Below are 18,844 nucleotides of genomic sequence, written 5' to 3'. Positions count from 1 at the left end.
TTTGGCTCTGTAGGACCAACCCTGCCAGGCAGGCTCAGAATCTTGAGGGGGCAGTGCTGCTCTATGTCTCTGACCACATTTTGGCTACATACAGGCCACTTACAGCAGGCCCATAAAACAGATAGGGACTTCTCCTTAGTATCTGGGTCGTTCAGGTGGGTGTCTAGAGTATAGGGTTGTGGATCGTTCCATCAATATAGGACCATAACTAAATAAATTAGATGTAGAATTTATTTGAAAAATGTTCTTCCCCATGATGGGACAATAAAAACAATTAGATGTAGAATTTATTTTAAAACACTGTTCCACCATGATAGGACAATAAATAAATAAGATGTATAATTCATTATAAAATGTATATCCCTCATCTGCACAACATTGAAAGCTCTCTCACAACCCCTGCTAACAGAAATACGTTGGTTCTGGGATATGCAACCATTTCCTTTCTCACTCAACGCCACTTTCTGAAACACTAAAAAACACACACCACACCATCCACACATACTGTGCCTTCTGTTTGCTGTGTTTTATCTCCACCATGTTGAATTAGTACTTTTGTGTTCCAATTAGTTATATTTAAAGACAGATAGAAAAGCTATATTTTTTTGTTGTATTATTACAATCAATAACTGGGCTAGAATCATGTGTTTCATTATTTTCCTCCTCTATGAGAACTTTGTAATTTTTTAAATAGCCATGGAGTAGTCTTTGTGTCTCTGAACAACTGGTTTTTAATATACATTTTATCGACCACGAGAGCTACGCGTTTCCCTTTCAATCTATTTTCCTTGAAAATTGGATACAGAACTTTACGTCGTTCTGCAATTCCCTTCGGGAACTGGTCATTCATGCCTATTTCCGTCCAGCAAGTCTTTTAAACATTATTTTATCTTTAAAGGAAGCAAATTTGGCAACGATTGGGCGTTCATGCCTCTGTCCGAAGCGGTGTACATGTTCGAGTTGGATTTTGTCGATAGCTTCGTGTGTGATCTGAAGCGCTGTAAGGAGGAACTCACTAGCTACACATTCAGGAACTTCTCCTTATTTCTCTTAGATTCTTGTAAGTACCAGATTCTCTCTCATGGATCTAGTCTGTATGTCAAGTAAGGCATTAACTTCGGTTTCAATCTTATTGACTATCCCTTTTAGCTTGTTTGTGTCTTTCTCCACTGTCGCAGCTTTTTCGTCACTCATCTTGAGGCTTGCCTTCAACTCTTTTATATCCTTACTGACTAGTTCAAGTATACCCAGTTTGTCATTTATTGATTTTAACAGATCGGTTTCGAACTTTACCAATCCCGGTGGTGAAAATATTAAATCGTCTGTAGAAGTCACGTTTTCATTTTGAAATAGGTTCCCCTGTCTTACTCTCCGTCATGTTTGTATTTGTCGATAAATTTCTCTAGTCTTATGATTTGTTTTGTGTTGTTATCCAGATTGAAGGTTATTACTACCACGTGTAGGCCACACAAGCTCACAGTGGAAGCCATTCTTTGGAGTGATGGATCACGCTTCACCATCTGGCAGTCAGTAGTCTGGGCTTGGCGGATACAAGGAGAACGCTACCTGCCCGAATGCGTAATGCCAACTGTAATGTTTGGTGGAGGAGGCTGGGGCTGTTTTTCATGGTTCAGGCTAGGCCCGTTAGTTCCATTGAATGGGAAACCTTAACGCTACAGCATACAATGACATTCTAGACGATTCTGTGCTTCCAACTTTCTGGTAACAGTTTGGGGAAGGCTCTTTCCAGTTTCAGCATGACAAGGCCCCATGCACAAATCAAAGTCCATACAGAAATAGTTTGTCAAGATCGGTGTGAAAGCACTTGACTGGCCTGCACAGAGCCCTGACCTCAACCCCATCGAACCCCTTTTGAATGAATTGGAACAAGGTCTGCAAGCCAGGCCTAATCGCCCAACATCAGTGCCCGGCCTCACTAATGGTATTGTGGCTGAATGGAAGCAAGTCACTGCAGCAATGTTCCAACATCGAGTGGAAATCCATCCCAGAAGACAGGAGGCTGTTATAGCAACAACAAAAAAGGGGGGGACCAACTCAATATTAATGCCAATGAATTTAGAATGAGATGTTCAACGAGCACGTGTCCACATACTTTTGATTATGTAGTGTAATTGAGGGAATATGTACATGTAGGTAGGGGTAAAGTGACTGTGCATAGATAAAACAGAATAGCAGCAGCATGTGTGAAGGAATGTGAGTGTGGGTGTTGTCAATATGCATGTGTGTGTGGTTAGAGTCCGGTGAGGGTATATCGAGCCTGTGCAAGAGAGTCAGTACAGAAAATGATTCTTAATCATAATAAAATAAGGGGGACAATGCAAATAGTCTGGGTAGCAATTTGATTAACTGTTCAACAGTCTTATGGCTTAGGGGTAGAAGCTGTTAAGGATCGTTTTGGTCCCAGAGTTGCTGAGGACTACCATGCGGTAGCAGAGAGAACAGTCTAAGACTTGGGTGGCTGGAGTCTTTAACAATTTGTTGGACATTCCTCTGACATGGCCTGGTATAGAGGTCCCGGATGGCAGGAAGCTTGGCCCCAGTGATGTACTGGGCCGTACACACTACCCTCTGTAGCACCTTTGCGGTCAGATGTTGAGCAGTTGCTCTTGATGGTGCAGCTGTAGAACTTTTTGAGGACCTGTAGATGCTCAAAAAGCACCCAACATAGTGACATATGCTGCCACGTCTGGACTCCCAGAGGACCTTCGCTCCACCTTTCAACAGGAGAAACCTTCCAAACGTCCTCTTTTTGTCAGGATACGCCATAACCAAAGGCTTATCCAAACCATTCAAATGCTCCTCATAGAGCAAGTAACCCAACTATTGTATTGACCAATTGATTAAATATAATTGCATATAAGGCTTTTCTGTTTTCATTTTCCTGTTAAGTCCATGTTCATGCCTGCACGGAAATCTAATTAGCATAATACACTCAAAAAAATGTAATGCAAATTAATCTCCATGAAGAACAGAAAGTCACACTAATAAACTATAGGTCTACTTAGTTCATGCACAAATTAATAAAATTGATTAATAAAGGATCCAGGACACTAAGTGACACTAAGTGACAAGTACCTCTGGTCCCGTGTGGCTCAGTTGGTAGAGCATGGCGCTTGCAACGCCAGGGTTGTGGGTTCAATTCCCACGGGGGGACCAGGATGAAAATGTATGAACTTTCCAATTTGTAAGTCGCTCTGGATAAGAGCGTCTGCTAAATGACTTAAATGTAAACAGTTTTTATTTTGAAACGTGTTCAAGGGATATGTCATACCTGAATAAATCCAAAAGGGGGCAACATACAAAGCAAAGGCATGAAGGACCAGTCTGGAGCTACAAACATGCTCGAATGATAATGCAAATCTCGGGTAGCCTATCACTGCCTCTAGAACACTTGAAGGGGCTGACCATGGCATGGGGTACATATACATCCTTGGGTACCTTGGCTTTGAAATATCATCTCAAGACATAGTGAGATAAGGATATCAAATTACTGTACACGTGATGACAGTCGATAGGCTAAATTTGTTAATGATACAGTACGTTTGTCATTTAGCAGACGCTCTTATCTAGAGTGACTTGCAGGAGCAATTAGTGTTAAGTGCCTTGCTCAAGTGCACATATGCATATTTTTTACCTAGTCAGTCAACGAATCAGTAAATCGGACATTTGAGTTTCCTAGTTCCAACAAGCACATGAATGCGGCATTTATCTTATGGGTGTCAGCCAAACAATTGTATGTTTAAAAAAAAAATCAAACATACCTTGCTTCTGGTAGATCCATACCAGTTAAATGAACAGCAAAAGATGAGTAATCTCTCGTGGATCGAGCATCTGACCAATTACACAAGACTTGTTATTTTTTTTCCTTTGTATTATTGAAATTACAATACAATTACTAATCAACATAGGACATAACTACAAACATATATTCTTATGAAATAAAATAAAAATGATGAAATCACTACATGAATTTGCCAGTGACAACAGTTTCATTAAAGTGAAAGTACCTCCAATCAAATACAAAGAAAAAGGTTAGGGGTTACAATTGTATAAACCTAAGGTAGAGTTGTAAGAATACATATTGTTTTTTGTCATTGACTAATTCTAGATATTTTATTAAATATTGGATTTCATGTTTAAAAAAATATTGCATTTGGGGACTGATATTTGATTTTGTGTAAGTAAAATGTACCATAGAGAATGAAGAAATTAACAATTAATTCAGTAGAAGTAGGGGAAACTTTTATACACAGTTTATAAGTGTGACTGTAAAGTTATTTTGGAGCGAGCTAAGTAATTACATATTGTAATGACCTGACTAGATTATAAAGGAACAATTGTCCAGACAGAGGTTTTAGTTTACGAATTGACGGTTTATTAACCCAACTTTACACAGGCTACTGTTTGACCGTAGCCCACGCCAAATAAATGAAAGATGACCACAAGCCAACCGTGACCTTCTCTTGTGAAGGCCAGACATAAGAGAGAGAACAAAGGCTAAACCTGGTCTTAACTTCCAATGCTCCATCCCCCTGCCCAACCCCCCTCCACGCCACTCCGCCAACCGCCAGGATGCCCGGCATCAGAACATTCCAGGCATTCCCGTGATTGGCAGATAGCAGGTTGATTGGCATGTCGGACCCCGCGAACACTGGGTACTGGTAAGTACAACACAACCATCTACCAGCCAAACACATAACCCACAGCTGTCTGTGCGGGTCGCTACACAGCCCCCCCACCACAAAGTCCCTCGTCCCCGAGGGAACAAACAAAGTCTCTGAAGCGACCCGGAGGTCTCCCTTGCCTGCGTGGCCGTGATGGTCGCAGAGTGCCCCTCTGGGAACCAGGGGATGAAGGCAGGGATATGGGGGACAAGGAAGCGGGAACGGGTAATACAGTCCGTGGCTCTGGGGAACCACGCGGTGACACAGTTGAGTGGCGTGGCGTGCCCTGCCCTGTGCACCACTATGAAGTCATACGGCTGAAGCTCCTCCAACCAGCGTGCCACCTGCCCCTCTGGCTCTCTGAAAGACATGAGCCACTGGAGAGCAGAGTGGTCAGTCCTTACAGTAAAGGGCAGGCCACCCAGGTAGTACTTGAAGTGTTTGACGGAAGCCACAACAGCCAAGAGCTCCCGCCGGGTGATACAGCAGCGCTCATGTTTGTCAAATGTTTTACTGAAGTATGCCACCACTCTCTCCCTCTCTAGCTCCACCTGGGCCAGCACCCCACCCATGCCCACATTGCTCGCGTCTGTGTCCAGGATAAAGGGCAAGGTGAGGTCAGGGGGGGCGAGCACGGGGGCCTCGATCAGTGCACGTTTGAGGGTGTTGAACGCCTCCTCACACTCCACTGTACAAGTGAAAGCCTTGTCCTTCGGCAGCAGGCGGTTCAGGGGAGCAGCGACGCTTAAGAAGCCCCGTACAAACCTCCTGTAGTACGAGGCCAGGCCCAGGAAGCTCTTCAGCTGACGCTGGTCGGTGGGGGTGGGCCAGTCTCTGACTGCCCCTACCTTGTCCTCCATGGTGCTGATCCCCTCCTTCCCCACTCGGTGGCCCAAGAAGGACACCTCTCTCCTCATGAAGTGGCACTTCTCGGGGTGGAGCTTCAGACCTGCGGCAGCCACCCTCTCCAGCACACGCCGTAGCGCCCCCAGGGCTGACTGGAAGGAGCTGCCATGGGCCAGGATGTCGTCGAGGTATACCAGACACTGCTGTCGGGGGATGCCATCCAGCACCCTGTCCATCAAACGCTCAGAAGTAGCTGGAGCGTTGCACAGGCCAAAGCACAGGACCTTGAACTGCCAGCGTCCTCTGTTAGTGGAGAACGTAGTTTTGGTTCTGGCCTCTGGGGAGAGGGGCACCTGCCAGTAGCCACTGCGGAGGTCTAGTGAGGAGAACCAGGAGGACCCCCTAACCAGGTCCAGCGACTCATCGATACGTGGTATGGGGTATGAGTCCTTCCTGGTTACCTCATTCAGCCGCCTGTAGTCCGCACAGAACCTCAGCTTGCCCCCCTTCTTCGGAACCATGACGACTGGCGTCGCCCAGGGGCTGTCTGAGGGCTCAATGAAGTCTGCTCACTGCATCTCCAACACAGCCTTGTCTGCCGCCTCCTGGCGTGCCAGCGGGATACGACGGGGACGCATGTTGATGGGTCGAGCATCACCTGTGTCGATCTCATGCTGCACCAGATGAGTCTGACCCACCTCTTCCTCACTCAGCGCAAAGCTGTCTCTGAATTCAAACAGCAACTGCCACAACCGTTCCTGCTGCTTGGGGTCAAGACCAACACAGTTCCTCCCCATATCTCCCTCACTGCAGACAGTGTCCTCTCCTCTCCCATCTGGGGTAGCTGGGCTGGGGGGGTGCGGCACGGGCTCACAAAGGGCTGTGTCGTGGAGGTAGCTGGGGGAATGTAACACACCGCCGTAGGTGACAGGGGGGCTGGGGAAAAGTCACACAGATGTGGGGGAGGGGGGGAAGCCATGAGTCCCTGCTGCTTTAACTGTTGGAGTAAAGGGTTTGTTTGGTTGAGTGAATGTGACATTAGGGGGGCCATGGTGACTTCCGGCCCTCCCTGGAAGCTCAGTGTGCCCCTATTTAGGTCTAACTGGCAGCCTGTGCTCCTAAGAAAGTCCAACCCCAGGATACAATGGTCCTGCACAGCCGCCACCTACACAGGATGACGCACAGTCCTGCCCCCTACTGTCAGAGTCATTATTCCCTTCCCTGTTGTGGGTGCCAGCTCACCTGTGACTGTGCGGAGCTGCGCAGTGGTAGGCTCACACTGAGTCCAACCTGGCACAATATCTGGCCTCACCAGGGTTACTGTGGACCCAGTGTCCACCAGGGCGGAGCAGGGCACCCCCTCCACAGTGACAGGGACATGATAAAAGTCCCCAACACAGGTCCGGCCCACCACAACAACAGGCTCCATCCGCTTGCCCTCGTCTGCTTCTGGGGGAAGTGGAGCCTTGCTTCCACGTCTGTGCCGGTGGGCTCCTCCTGAAGAAGAAGGTGGTTGGGATAGAAAACCAGGGGTCCACACTACCCGGTGTATGCGGACCCCGAGCCGTTTCCCTGAGCTCTGGGGGACATGGGGCAATTCCGGCGCAGATGGCCTGGCTGGCCACAACCCCAGCAGACCCTGGGACCAGGGTGTGTGTTTCGTGCCGCCTGTAGCGACACAGCACGAATGAGTTCTGTCATTTCAGCCACCCATGCAGGCTTGTCCGGCTCCGGCTGCTCTGCCCCCCAGCTCGCACAGAGGGTCTGTCTCTTCTGCACCCCCACCAAAGCCCCAGCCCACACCAGCTCCCTCTCCAAAACCATCTCCAAGGCTATCTGCAATGACTCAGGATGAGCCAGCTGGGTCTGTATGCGCAGCTCCGTAGGAGAGAGCGCCTGTATGAACTGGTCCCGTGCTAGCTCAATCTGCACGGAGGGGGGCATGTGAGCATATGCCCGCCGAGAGAGGCTCTCAATGTCATTAGCCTGCACCCGTAGAGGCTCTCCAGGCTGCCTGCGTCTATTACTCAGTTCGGAGCGCAGTAGCCCGGGCTGTACACACTGTCCATAGCGCCTCCTCAGTGCTCCCACTAAAGCACCATAATCACGTCTGTCCTCGGGGCTAATCAATATCAAACAGGCCAGAGCATCATCCGTGAGGCATAAAGCCAACTGCAGTGCCCCATCTTCATTCGACCACCCCCTAAAATCAGATAACAGTTCAAACTGAGCATGAAAAGCTTCCCAATCTGCCTTACCGGAATACTTCGGGGTCTTAACAGATACGGACGCAGCCGGGAACTGGGCGCCGCCATGTTTGTTTACATCCTGAGCCCCAGATTCCTCGTCCCGCCGCGTCGACGTCACCCCTTCGGTCCGCCCACCAGATTCCGCGCGAAGGACAGTCGACGAAGGAATCATGCCCGCTTCAGCGGCCATCACGCTAACGTCCTCCCTCAAGCGGCCTCTGGGCTCCAACGCCCTGGCGATCTCCTCAGCAAGATCCTCCGACGTCCATGCACCTCCTTGGCCATAATCGTCCCCTACCTCCACCTTCACTTTCGGATTCCCTCGAAGCATTTTCAACCCCGTTCTCACATACGGTAGCTAGCCACAGAAGTCAGCTAGCTGGCTAACTTTTATCAACTTTTTTTTTTTTTTTTTTTTTACTTCTGACACCAATGTAATGACCTGACTAGATCATAAAGGAACAATTGTCCAGACAGAGGTTTTAGTTTACGAATTGACGGTTTATTAACCCAACTTTACCCAGGCTACTGTTTGACCGTAGCCCAGGCCAAATAAATGAAAGATAACCACAAGCCAACCGTGACCTTCTCTTGTGAAGGCCAGACATAAGAGAGAGAACAAAGGCTAAACCTGGTTTTAACTTCCAATGCTCCATCCCCCTGCCCAACCCCCCTCCACGCCACTCCGCCAACAGCCAGGATGCCCGGCATCAGAACATTCCAGGCATTCCCGTGATTGGCAGATAGCAGGTTGATTGGCATGTCGGAACCCGCGAACACTGGGTACTGGTAAGTACAACACAACCACCTACCAGCCTAAAACGTAACACACAGCTGTCTGTGCGGGTCGCTACGATATTTAATTTCATTAATACGATCCATGTATTTACAATGAAGGATGTAATATGTTGTTATTCAAATTAAATCTGCTACAAAGCGAGATTTTAGTTCTGGGTTTACCACGATGACCTATGACACCATGGAACTATCATTCGTGGCGGAGGGTATATTGCGCATTGACGTAGTCCGCGGAGTGATATGGTGTAAAATATGTGTCACAGTACTCTTTTCGCAATTTGCTCTGTATTGACATTGGTAGCGTGTCAGCAGACAACGCTGTACCTGGTCAATGTGATGGGAAGGGACAAGACGAAACCCAAACTATTTTTCAGTTGAAGGGTAGTAAGGGACATACGTTCAATGGTTTTACTTGTCGTACTGTAAAGGTTAACTTGAATCGGTTGCCATTTTCTTGCTTACACAATTATTTTCGCCCTGTGACTGAGATGTGATGACCATGATGAAAATCAAGGAATTTCAATAGATGCAATTTGGATTACATTGAAGAGAATCGCAAGAACATCAATGTTTTCGAAGAGGAGAGACGTCACCTGGTTTAAACATCTCGCCACAAGAGGACTATTATGACGGCTAACGTTAGCTGGCTGTGACTTACACAAATTCTATTCAAACTCATTGGTGTTGCATTTCATAGTTTTTCAGGCAAATATATAACGTCAGGCCTGTATTTTGTATTTTATTGCGATAATCTGATAATTACAATTGATGTCCGTCAATTCAATTGATATTCTGTTTAGTTAGCATGAAGCTAACGTTAAAGGTAGCTAGCTAGCTAACTATATAAAATGTTGTTAGCATGGTTGCTTGCCAGCAACAATGCATGGACAACATGACGCTTGTCGGCATAGCATGTCACTCTGGTTATATAGTTGAAGTGTTTGTGGGTGTTTGAAGCTTGCAATCTATTTATCCAGAACACTTGACATCATGTAGAATGTCTGGCAAAGCAGTTTTTGAGCTAATTTTTTTGCCATCTAAATGCATATATAACTAGCTAACTAGCCAGTTTGCAACGCTAGCAATCTGGGTCAGAAAATGACAGCTGGCAGTAGGGACTGACATTGTGTACCTTGGGATTGTGGCCAGCCATGGATAAAGCTGACTGCAGTGTCTGATTGTGGAAATAGTTCAAGGTAAAGCCTTATATAATCTGTTGTAATTGGCTACTGACGGGGAAGAATTTGACACTAGCTCCAGTTTTGCTTCCCATTTTAAACGTGAATAGTTGCATCATCACCTGACTGTTTCTCAGGCAATATCAAAGGTGGACTGGAATGCATGCTTGTCATTGTAAAACTGACTTGTATTGTGTTAACGCCACAAGCACTAGTTTGCTTGACAGCTAAATTAAGGTTCCACTATCAAAAGAGAGCATCCTTCAAAGTGCATTACTGAAGAAAGAACCTTTTGACACCTGACCTAAATTGGACAGTTACGTTGACAATGGAGACTGTTGGAGACTTTGAATACAGCAGAAAGGACCTGGTGGGACATGGTGCTTTTGCTGTGGTGTTCAAAGGAAGGCACAGAAAGGTAAATATCTGGACCATTAAAGGTCTGCATCTCCATCTTTCCCATTGCATTGCTTGCCTCCTCCCTACTTCTTCCCTACCTTCCCTCTCCTCTATTTTTCTCCGAGGTTATGTGAGAGTGGTGACGTTTATATAAATCTGGGTCAATGGCATTGCACTGCAGTAAATTAACTGTCATTTGGCATCATTTTGTTTAGTTTTCCTTCAACTAACTAGATGTTTAAATATTTGTTACGATAGTGATGCAAGTATTGCAATGAAATACAATTATATCAATTTACAGGCTTCACCTTATTCAAATATAACAAGGTTATTTACATGTTTGATCATGCATGTTATTGTTTCATAAGCCTCGATCATGCGATGTTGTGCAATCTTGCGTTATGGTCTGACACTGGGGTGCATTGAGATGCCAGCCGTTCATTCATGAAACGGATGACTCAAACAGCAGTGAATAGCTCGCTGACGTAGCCAGCCAGCCTAGACAAGGTGGAGAGAAAAGAGCATGTCTTCTTTCTCCATCTTCAGTGATGATATGAGCCATTATAATAGTCTACACATCAATGCAATCCTGACATTTTTTTTTTATATGACAAATGAGATGATAGTCTAGTGATGATACATTCGTTCTATTAGCTTGATTGGTCACACACCAGTGATAACAAAGCATCTTGACTGACTGACTGGACTGTGGTGACTGTCCATGATGGGGATGTGGACCAAACTGTTCTGTTGATCCAGGCCTGTCGATCAAGGCACAGCTGAAGGACGATCAGAGAGGAGCGAATGTTACTTAAGTCTGAGCCTGCTCCACATCTATCTCACTGTGTGATGCTTCCAGGGATTATGTCACCATGCTACCTTATTGCCACAGTTGCTCGCGAGTCTGTGTATCCATTCCCCCACACATTGTCAGCAAAGCATTTGTGTCTTCCCTCTTAACAATGGAGAGACTTTTTTTAAATGAACATTTTAGTTAATTTCGTGCAGTTCTACACATTTTGCCATAGGGTGGAGAGAGACTGACCTAACAAAATCAATGGGGGCCCCCCAGCAGGTAATTCTACGCTAATAACAGGTTTGTATAGCTGTCTGCAAAACTAACTTAGCAATCTAAAATAGTTTAGCTGATATGGACTAAATGTCTGACTGTCAGTGTCTTACATAACAAGAGGAAAACTGTTAATGCACAACCAAATTTCAAAATTGCACCTTGTGTATTCTACCTCACAACAGTAAATTGAGACTCAGAAATAGTTCCTAAATTGAAACTGGAAATTGATCAGAGGGCCTTCATGCGGCCCACGGGCTGCCAGTTGCCCATCCCTGATTTAGACAGTGGGACCTCGTCTGCATTTGCCTGTTGTCATTTCTATTCTGGATTTTGTCTTACACAGTCTAGTTCTGTCTTACACTCTGGATAAGAGCTAAATTACTAAAATGTAAATTTCTCTCGCTACATTGGTGACCAGGGTGGGGATCTAGGGCTGGGCGGTATACCTGTATTTTACGATATACTGATTGATGTATGGAGCTGTTTGGGTTTTTACTTCTATATGGTATTTTAATATTTTGTTAAACAGGATAGGCCGTGTGTAACGTCCATTCTTATAGTTTGCTTCGCTAATTGAGTCATCTCTTTCTGCTCTCTCTCCATGCCGCTTTCCACACAGACCTAACCCCGCCCCCTGTCACTCAAGGAGTGCATTTGTTGTTCCTCGACCATGAGGCACTTGCATTCAGTCTGCATGGTCAATGCAGCACATGCAACAATGTTGATGACAATGATGCTGTTTTCACTTTGCTTCTTAGTATAACTCCACTAGCGTGCTATAGTTACACTATTAGTTTGTTTCTTACGATACAAACTAGCTGTTTGCAGATGTATTTTCTTAGCAAGTTGGGCCTAAATCTTGTTAGCCGCTAATCGCTAGTTAGCTAGCTAGCTGATAATACAGTTCCAGTGATGTTATAGACTTAAATCATGCTTGTGCAAAAGTATCTTCTAAAGCAAAGAGGAATGTGCAAAGGATGAATATGTTAGCTACATGAAGTAGCTAAGAGAAAACATTCAATGTAGTCCAAGATTATAGTGTCCCCTAGGAAACACTTGTCAACACTTTGCTTCCTACCCTGTCACAATAACTCCTCCCTGGCATTTTCATTAGTTGTCAGTACCCACTATTATATTCTAACTATAGAATTAGAAGAATCATTCTATTTCTATGATTCCAACAGTTCAAATAAAACAATTGTCACATCCGCCGAATACAACATGTGTAGACCTTACAGTGAAATGCTTACTTACAAGCCCTTAACTTCTCTGGGATATGAGGGACGGTTACGTCCCACTTGGCCAAAAGCCAGAAAAAATGTAGCGCGCCAAATTCAAATATATTACTACAAAAGTCTATCTTTCATGAAATCACACATGAAAGACACCAAATGCAAGCTACACGTGTTGTGAATCCAGCCAACATGTCTGATTTAAAAAAGGATTTACGGCGAAAGCACACCAAACGATTGTTAGCTCAGTACATAGCCACAGAAAAACAGCCATTTTCCCAGCAAAAGATAGTAGTCACAAAAAGCAGAAATAGAGATGAAATGAATCACTAACCTTTGATCTTCATCAGATAACACTCATAGGACATCATGTTATACAATACATTTATGTTTTGTTCGATAATGTGCATATTTATATCCACAAATCTCGGTTTACATTGGCGCCATTCAGAAATGCCTCCAAAATATCCGGAGAAATTGCAGAGAGCCACGTCAAATAACAGAAATACTCATCATAAACTTTGATGAAAGATACATGTTTTACATATAATTAAAGATACACTTGTTCTTAATATAACCGCTGTGTCAGATTTTTAAAAAAACTTACGGAAAAAGCACACCATGCAATAATCTGAGACGGCGCTCAGATATAACAACATTTCTCCGCCATGTTGGAGTCAACAGAAATACGAAATTACATCATAAATATTCCCGTACCTTTGATCATCTTCATCAGAATGCACTCCCAGGAATCCTAGTTCCACAATAAATCGTTGTTTTCTTCGATAATGTCCATTACTTACAGTATGTCTAAGTAGCTACTTTTGCTAGCATGTTTAGTGCACATGTCCAAACGCTCGCGCAAATGCAGGCGAACTCGGACAACTTCAACAAGTTATATAACAGGTCGAATAAACTGGTCAAACTAAGTAGAGAATCAATCTTCAGGATGTTGTTATCATATACATCCAATAACGTTCCAACCGGAGCATTCCTTCATGTCTGTAGAAGTTATGGAACGCAAGGTGATATCATGAGGAAAGCGCATGACCAGGAACTGGCAATCTGCCAGACCACTGACTCATTCCCCTCCCATCCGGCCCCACAACACAGCATAAACTTCATTCCACGTTCTACAGACTGTTGACATCTAGTGGAAGGCGTAGGAAGTGCAAACAGATCCATATCTTACAGGGAATTGAATCGGCGATGAGTTGAACATTGACCAGTCTCAGAGTTCTCACTTCCTGTTTGGATTTTTTCTCAGGTTTTTGCCTGCCATATGAGTTCTGTTATACTCACAGACATCATTCAAACAGTTTTAGAAACTTCAGAGTGTTTTATATCCAATAGTAATAATAATATGCATATATTAGCATCTGGGACAGAGTAGGAGGCAGTTCACTATGGGCACGTAATTCATCCAAAAGTGAAAATGCTGCCCCCTATCATAAAGAAGTTAACCAACAATGCAGTTTTAGGAATAAAAGTGTTAAAGTATTTACTATAAACCATAAAAAATCGTCGCACCCCCAATAAAGGTGATTTACCCAATAAATTACTGGGAGTTTATATATGGAGTGTGCGACTCCTTTACATTTTCTTTTAAATTAAAAAATTGTTTATTAGCCATTAGTCAGCACCTCAACACAAAATAATGTTTCTGGGTGTGCGCTAGCTCATGTTTTTTAAGAAAGTATTTACTAAAATCAACTGATGTAAAAAAAAATATATAGTAATTAAACTGAAACATTAAAAATAACAGTAGCGAGGCTATACTGGTACAGATTCAATGTGCAGGGGCACAAGGTTATTGAGGTAGCCTATGGGCACTGGACACACAAATGCTCCTAAAGAGAAGCATGTGTTGATGACAGTCTCTATCAGAGGCCCAGGATTTTGGCATTTCTGGACTGCAGCATTGTAAAATTGTGCCCTCCATTGCACTTGCTATACAGTGCATTCGGAAAGTATTCATACCCCTTGATTCCAGATTTTGTTACGTTACAGCCTTATTCTAAAGTTGACAAAACATTTTTTTTAATCAATTATCAATATTTTATCACACAATACCCCATAATGACAAAGTAAAAACAGTCTTTTGCTTATTTACAAAAAATTAAAACAGAAATACCTTATTTATGAGTAATACCTTATTTATTCAGAGTTCAGGGGCATCCTGTTTCCATTGTTCATCCTTGATGTTTTTACAACTTGGAGTCCATGTGTGGTCAATTCAATTGATTGGACATGATTTGGAAAAGCACACATCTGTCTATATATGGTTCAACAGTTGACAGTGCATGTCAGAGAAAAAACCAAGGTGGAAGGAATTGTCTTTAGAGCTCCATGACAGGATTGTGTCGAGGCACCGATCTGGGGAAGGGTACCAAAAAATTCTGCAGCATTGAAGGTCCCCAAGAAGACAGTGAAATCAGAGCTGGCCGCCCGGCCAAACGGATCAATCGGGAAAGAAGAGCTTTGGTCAGGGAGGTTATCAAGAACCCGATGATCACTCTGACAGAGCTACAGAGTTCCTCTGTGGATATGGGAGAACATTCCAGAAGAACAACCATATCTGCAGCACTCCAGCAATCAGGTCTTAATGGTAGTGTGGCCAGAAGGAAGCCACTCCTTGGTAAAAGGCACATGACAACCCACTTGTAGTTTTCCAAAAGAAACCCAAAGGACTCTCAGACCATGGTAAACAGTATAGTCTGTTCTGATGAAACCAATATTTTTAACTCTTTGGCCTAAATGCCAAGCATCACATCTGGAGGAAACCTGGCACCATCCCTATGGTGAAGCACGATGGTGGCATCATCATGCTATGGGGATGTTTTTCAGCTGCAGGGACTGGGAGACTAGTTAGGATCGAGAGAAAGATGAACAGAGCAAAGTACAGAGAGATCCTTGATGAAAACCTGCTCCAGAGCGCTCAGGACCTCAGACTGGGACAAAGGTTCACCTTCAAACAGAACATCGACCCTAAGCACACAGCCAAGAGAATGCTGGAGTGGCTTCGGGACAATTTTCTAAATGTCCTTGAGTGGTCCAGCCAGAGCCTGTACTTGAACCCGATCGAACATTTCTGAAGAGACCTGAAAATAGCTGTGCAGTGAAGCTCCCCATCCATCCTGACGGAGCTTGAGAGGATCTGCAGAGAAAAGTGGGAGAAATTCCCCAAATACAGGTGTGCCAAGCTTGTAGCGTCATAACTAAGAACACTCAAGGCTGTAATCACTGCCAAAGGTGCTTCAACAAAGTACTGAGTAAAGGGTCTGAATACATGTAAATCTGATATTTCCGGGGGTTTTTCATTTATAAATTTGCTACAATTTCAAATCTGTTTTTGCTTTGTCATTATGTGGTATTGTGTGTAGATTGAGACAACTATTTAGTACATTTTGGAATAAGGCTGTAACAACAAAATGTGGAAAAAGTCAAAGGGTCTGAATACTTTCAGAATGCACTGTACATTGATTGGTAGGTTACACAAATACTGCCTGAGACACCTGATTTTTGTCTCTGTGCTCAATAAACTGTGAAACTCTTTGTTCGCATGCATTAAATGTACATTATGGAGAACATGTCTCGCACTCAGTCATTTTTGGTAGAATACGATTTTGGCGATTTTAGAAGGTTAGTAGGGAAGTGAATCATTTAAACCACTTAAATATACTCACATTCACTGAACATGTTGTATTTGAAACTCAAATATACTTTTCCCAAATGCTTTTTTTATAATCCTACAGGCTCTTTAACATTCTTCATACCTTCTATTCCAATGCATCAACATTATGCATGCCCACCAAACTTTATTGTATTGCTCAGCACATTGTACAACTATTTTGATTGAAAGTTGTATTGCAAGGGAAGCAATACAGTACCAGTCAAAAGTTCAGACATACCTACTCATTCAATGGTTTTTCTTTATTTTTGCTAGTTTCAACATTGTAGAATAATGGTGAAGACATCAAAACTATGAATTAACACACATGCAATCATGTGGTAACCAAAAAGGTGTTAAACAAATATTTTTGATTCTTCAAAGTAGCCACCATTTGCCTTGACAGCTTTGCCCACTTTTGGCATTCTCTCAACTAGAGGTCGACCGATTTAATCGGAATGGCCGATTTAATTAGGGCCGATTTCAAGTTTTTATAACAATTGGAAATCTGTATTTTTGGACACCGATTTGGCCGATCCTTTTAATTAAATGCTTTTTTCCCCTTTTTTTTTTTTTTACACCTTTAATTAATCTTGATTTAACTAGGCAAGGCAGTTAAGAACACATTCTTATTTTCAATGATGGCCTTGGACCGGTGGGTTAACTGCCTCGTTCAGGGGCAGAACGACAGATTTTCACCTTGTCAGCTCGGTGGATTCAATCTTGCAACCTTACAGTTAACTAGTCCACTGCTCTAACCACCTGCCTCTCATTGCACTCCACAAGGAGACTGCCTGTTACGCAAATGCAGTAAGCCAAGGTAAGTTGCTAGCTAGCATTAAACTTATCTCATAAAAAAACAATCAATCAATCATAATCACTAGTTAACTACACATGGTTGATGATATTACTAGTTTATCTAGCGTGTCCTGAGTTGCATATAATCGATGCGGTGCGTATCGTTGCTCCAATGTGTACCTAATCATGAACATCAATGCCTTTCTTAAAATCAATACACAGAAGTATATATTTTTAAACCTGCATATTTAGCTAAAATATATCCAGGTTAGCAGGCAATATTAACCAGGTGAAATTGTGTCACTTCTCTTGCGTTCATTGCACGCAGAGTCAGTGTATATGCAACAGTTTGGGCTGCCTAATTTGCCAGAATTTTACGTAACTATGACATAACATTGAAGGCTGTGTAATGTAACAGGAATATTTAGACTAATGGATTATAGATCAAATACGGAACGGTTACGTATTTCACTGAAAGAATAAACGTTTTGTTTTCGAGATGATCGTTTCCGGATTCCGCTCGTATATCTGTGTGTTATTATGTTATAACTAAGTCTATGATTTGATAGAGCAGTCTGACTGAGCGGTGGTAGGCAGCAGCAGGCTCGTAAGCATTCATTCAAACAGCACTTTTGTGCGCTTTACCAGCAGCTCTTTGTTGTGCGTCAAGCATTGCGCTGTTTATGACTTCAAGCCTATCAACTCCCGAGATTAGGCTCGTGTATCCGATGTGAAATGGCTAGCTAGTTAGCGGGGTGCGTGCTAATAGCGTTTCAAACGTCACTCGCTCTGAGACTTGGAGTGGTTGTTCCCCATGCTCTGCATGGGTAACGATGCTTCGAGAGTGGCTGTTGTCGTTGTGTTCCTGGTTCGAGCCCAGGGAGGAGCGAGGAGAGGGACGGAAGCTATACTGTTACACTGGCAATACTAAAGTGCCTATAAGAACATCCAATAGTAAAAGGTTAATGAAATACAAATGGTATAGAGAGAAATAGTCCTATAATTCCTATAATAACTACAACCTAAAACTTCTTACCTGGGAATATTGAAGACTCATGTTAAAAGGAACCACCAGCTTTCATATGTTCTCATGTTCTGAGCAAGGAACTTAAACGTTAGCTTTCTTACATGGCACATATTGCACTTTTACGTTCTTCTCCAACACTTTGTTTTTGCATTTTTTAAACCAAATTGAACATGTTTCATTATTTATTTGAGGCTAAATTGATTTTATTGATGTATTATATTAAGTTAAAATAAGTGTTCATTCAGTATTGTTGTAATTGTCATTATTACAAATAAATAAAAATAACCGGTATCGGCGTTGAAAAATCATAATCGTTCGACCTCTACTCTCAACCAGCTTCATGGGGTAGTCACCTGGAATGCTTTTCCAACAGTTGAAAGAGTTCCCACATATGCTGAGCAATTGTTGGGTGCTTTTTCTTCACTCTGTGGTCCAACTCATCCCAAACCATCTCAATTGTGTTGAAGTCGGGTGATTGTGGAGGCCAGGTCATCTGATGCAGCACTCATCACTCTTCTTCTTGGTTAAATAACCCTTGCACAGCCTGGAGGTGTGTTTTAGGTTATTGTCCTTTTGAAAAACAAATGATAGTTTCACTGAGCGCAATCCAGATGGGAATACTGTGGTAGCCATGCTGGTTAAGTGTGCCATTAAATTCTAAATAAATCATTGACAGTGTCACCTGCAACCCCACACCATTACACCTCCTCCTCCATACTTCACGGTTGGAACCACACATGCGGAGATCATCTGTTCACCTGCTCAGGATCTCACAAAGACATGGCGGTTGGAACCAAACATCTCAAATTTGGACTCATCAGACAAAATGACAGATTTCCACCGGTGTAATGTCCATTGCTCATGGTCCTTGGCCAAGCAAGTCTCTTCTT

The 18,844-nt window shown here is 43.5% G+C and overlaps 1 protein-coding gene and 1 long non-coding RNA gene across 3 annotated transcripts in view; both read left to right on the top strand.

Moving 5' to 3' along the window:
- The first annotated feature begins 778 nt into the window (after positions 1 to 778).
- Positions 779 to 2,881, top strand: LOC129831893 (uncharacterized). The gene is made up of 2 exons (XR_008755829.1): positions 779 to 1,060; positions 1,437 to 2,881. It is a non-coding gene; the product is annotated as an uncharacterized LOC129831893 (long non-coding RNA).
- A 5,946-nt stretch (positions 2,882 to 8,827) lies between these two features.
- LOC129831892 (serine/threonine-protein kinase ULK2-like) overlaps positions 8,828 to 18,844 on the top strand; it is an 85,020-nt gene continuing 75,003 nt past the window's right edge. Inside the window, exon 1 of one of the 2 annotated variants that reach the window (XM_055895449.1) lies at positions 8,828 to 10,174. In XM_055895449.1, coding sequence (XP_055751424.1) covers positions 10,085 to 10,174 — 90 coding nt within the window. In that variant the 5' untranslated portion in view covers positions 8,828 to 10,084. The remainder of the gene's footprint in view (positions 10,175 to 18,844) is intronic. The other variant, XM_055895448.1, reaches the window with a different exon arrangement.

The sequence above is a fragment of the Salvelinus fontinalis genome, chromosome 33 (genome assembly GCF_029448725.1).
Source record: "Salvelinus fontinalis isolate EN_2023a chromosome 33, ASM2944872v1, whole genome shotgun sequence".
NCBI lineage: Eukaryota > Metazoa > Chordata > Actinopteri > Salmoniformes > Salmonidae > Salvelinus > Salvelinus fontinalis.
This window is presented reverse-complemented; position numbering and strand designations above follow the sequence as displayed.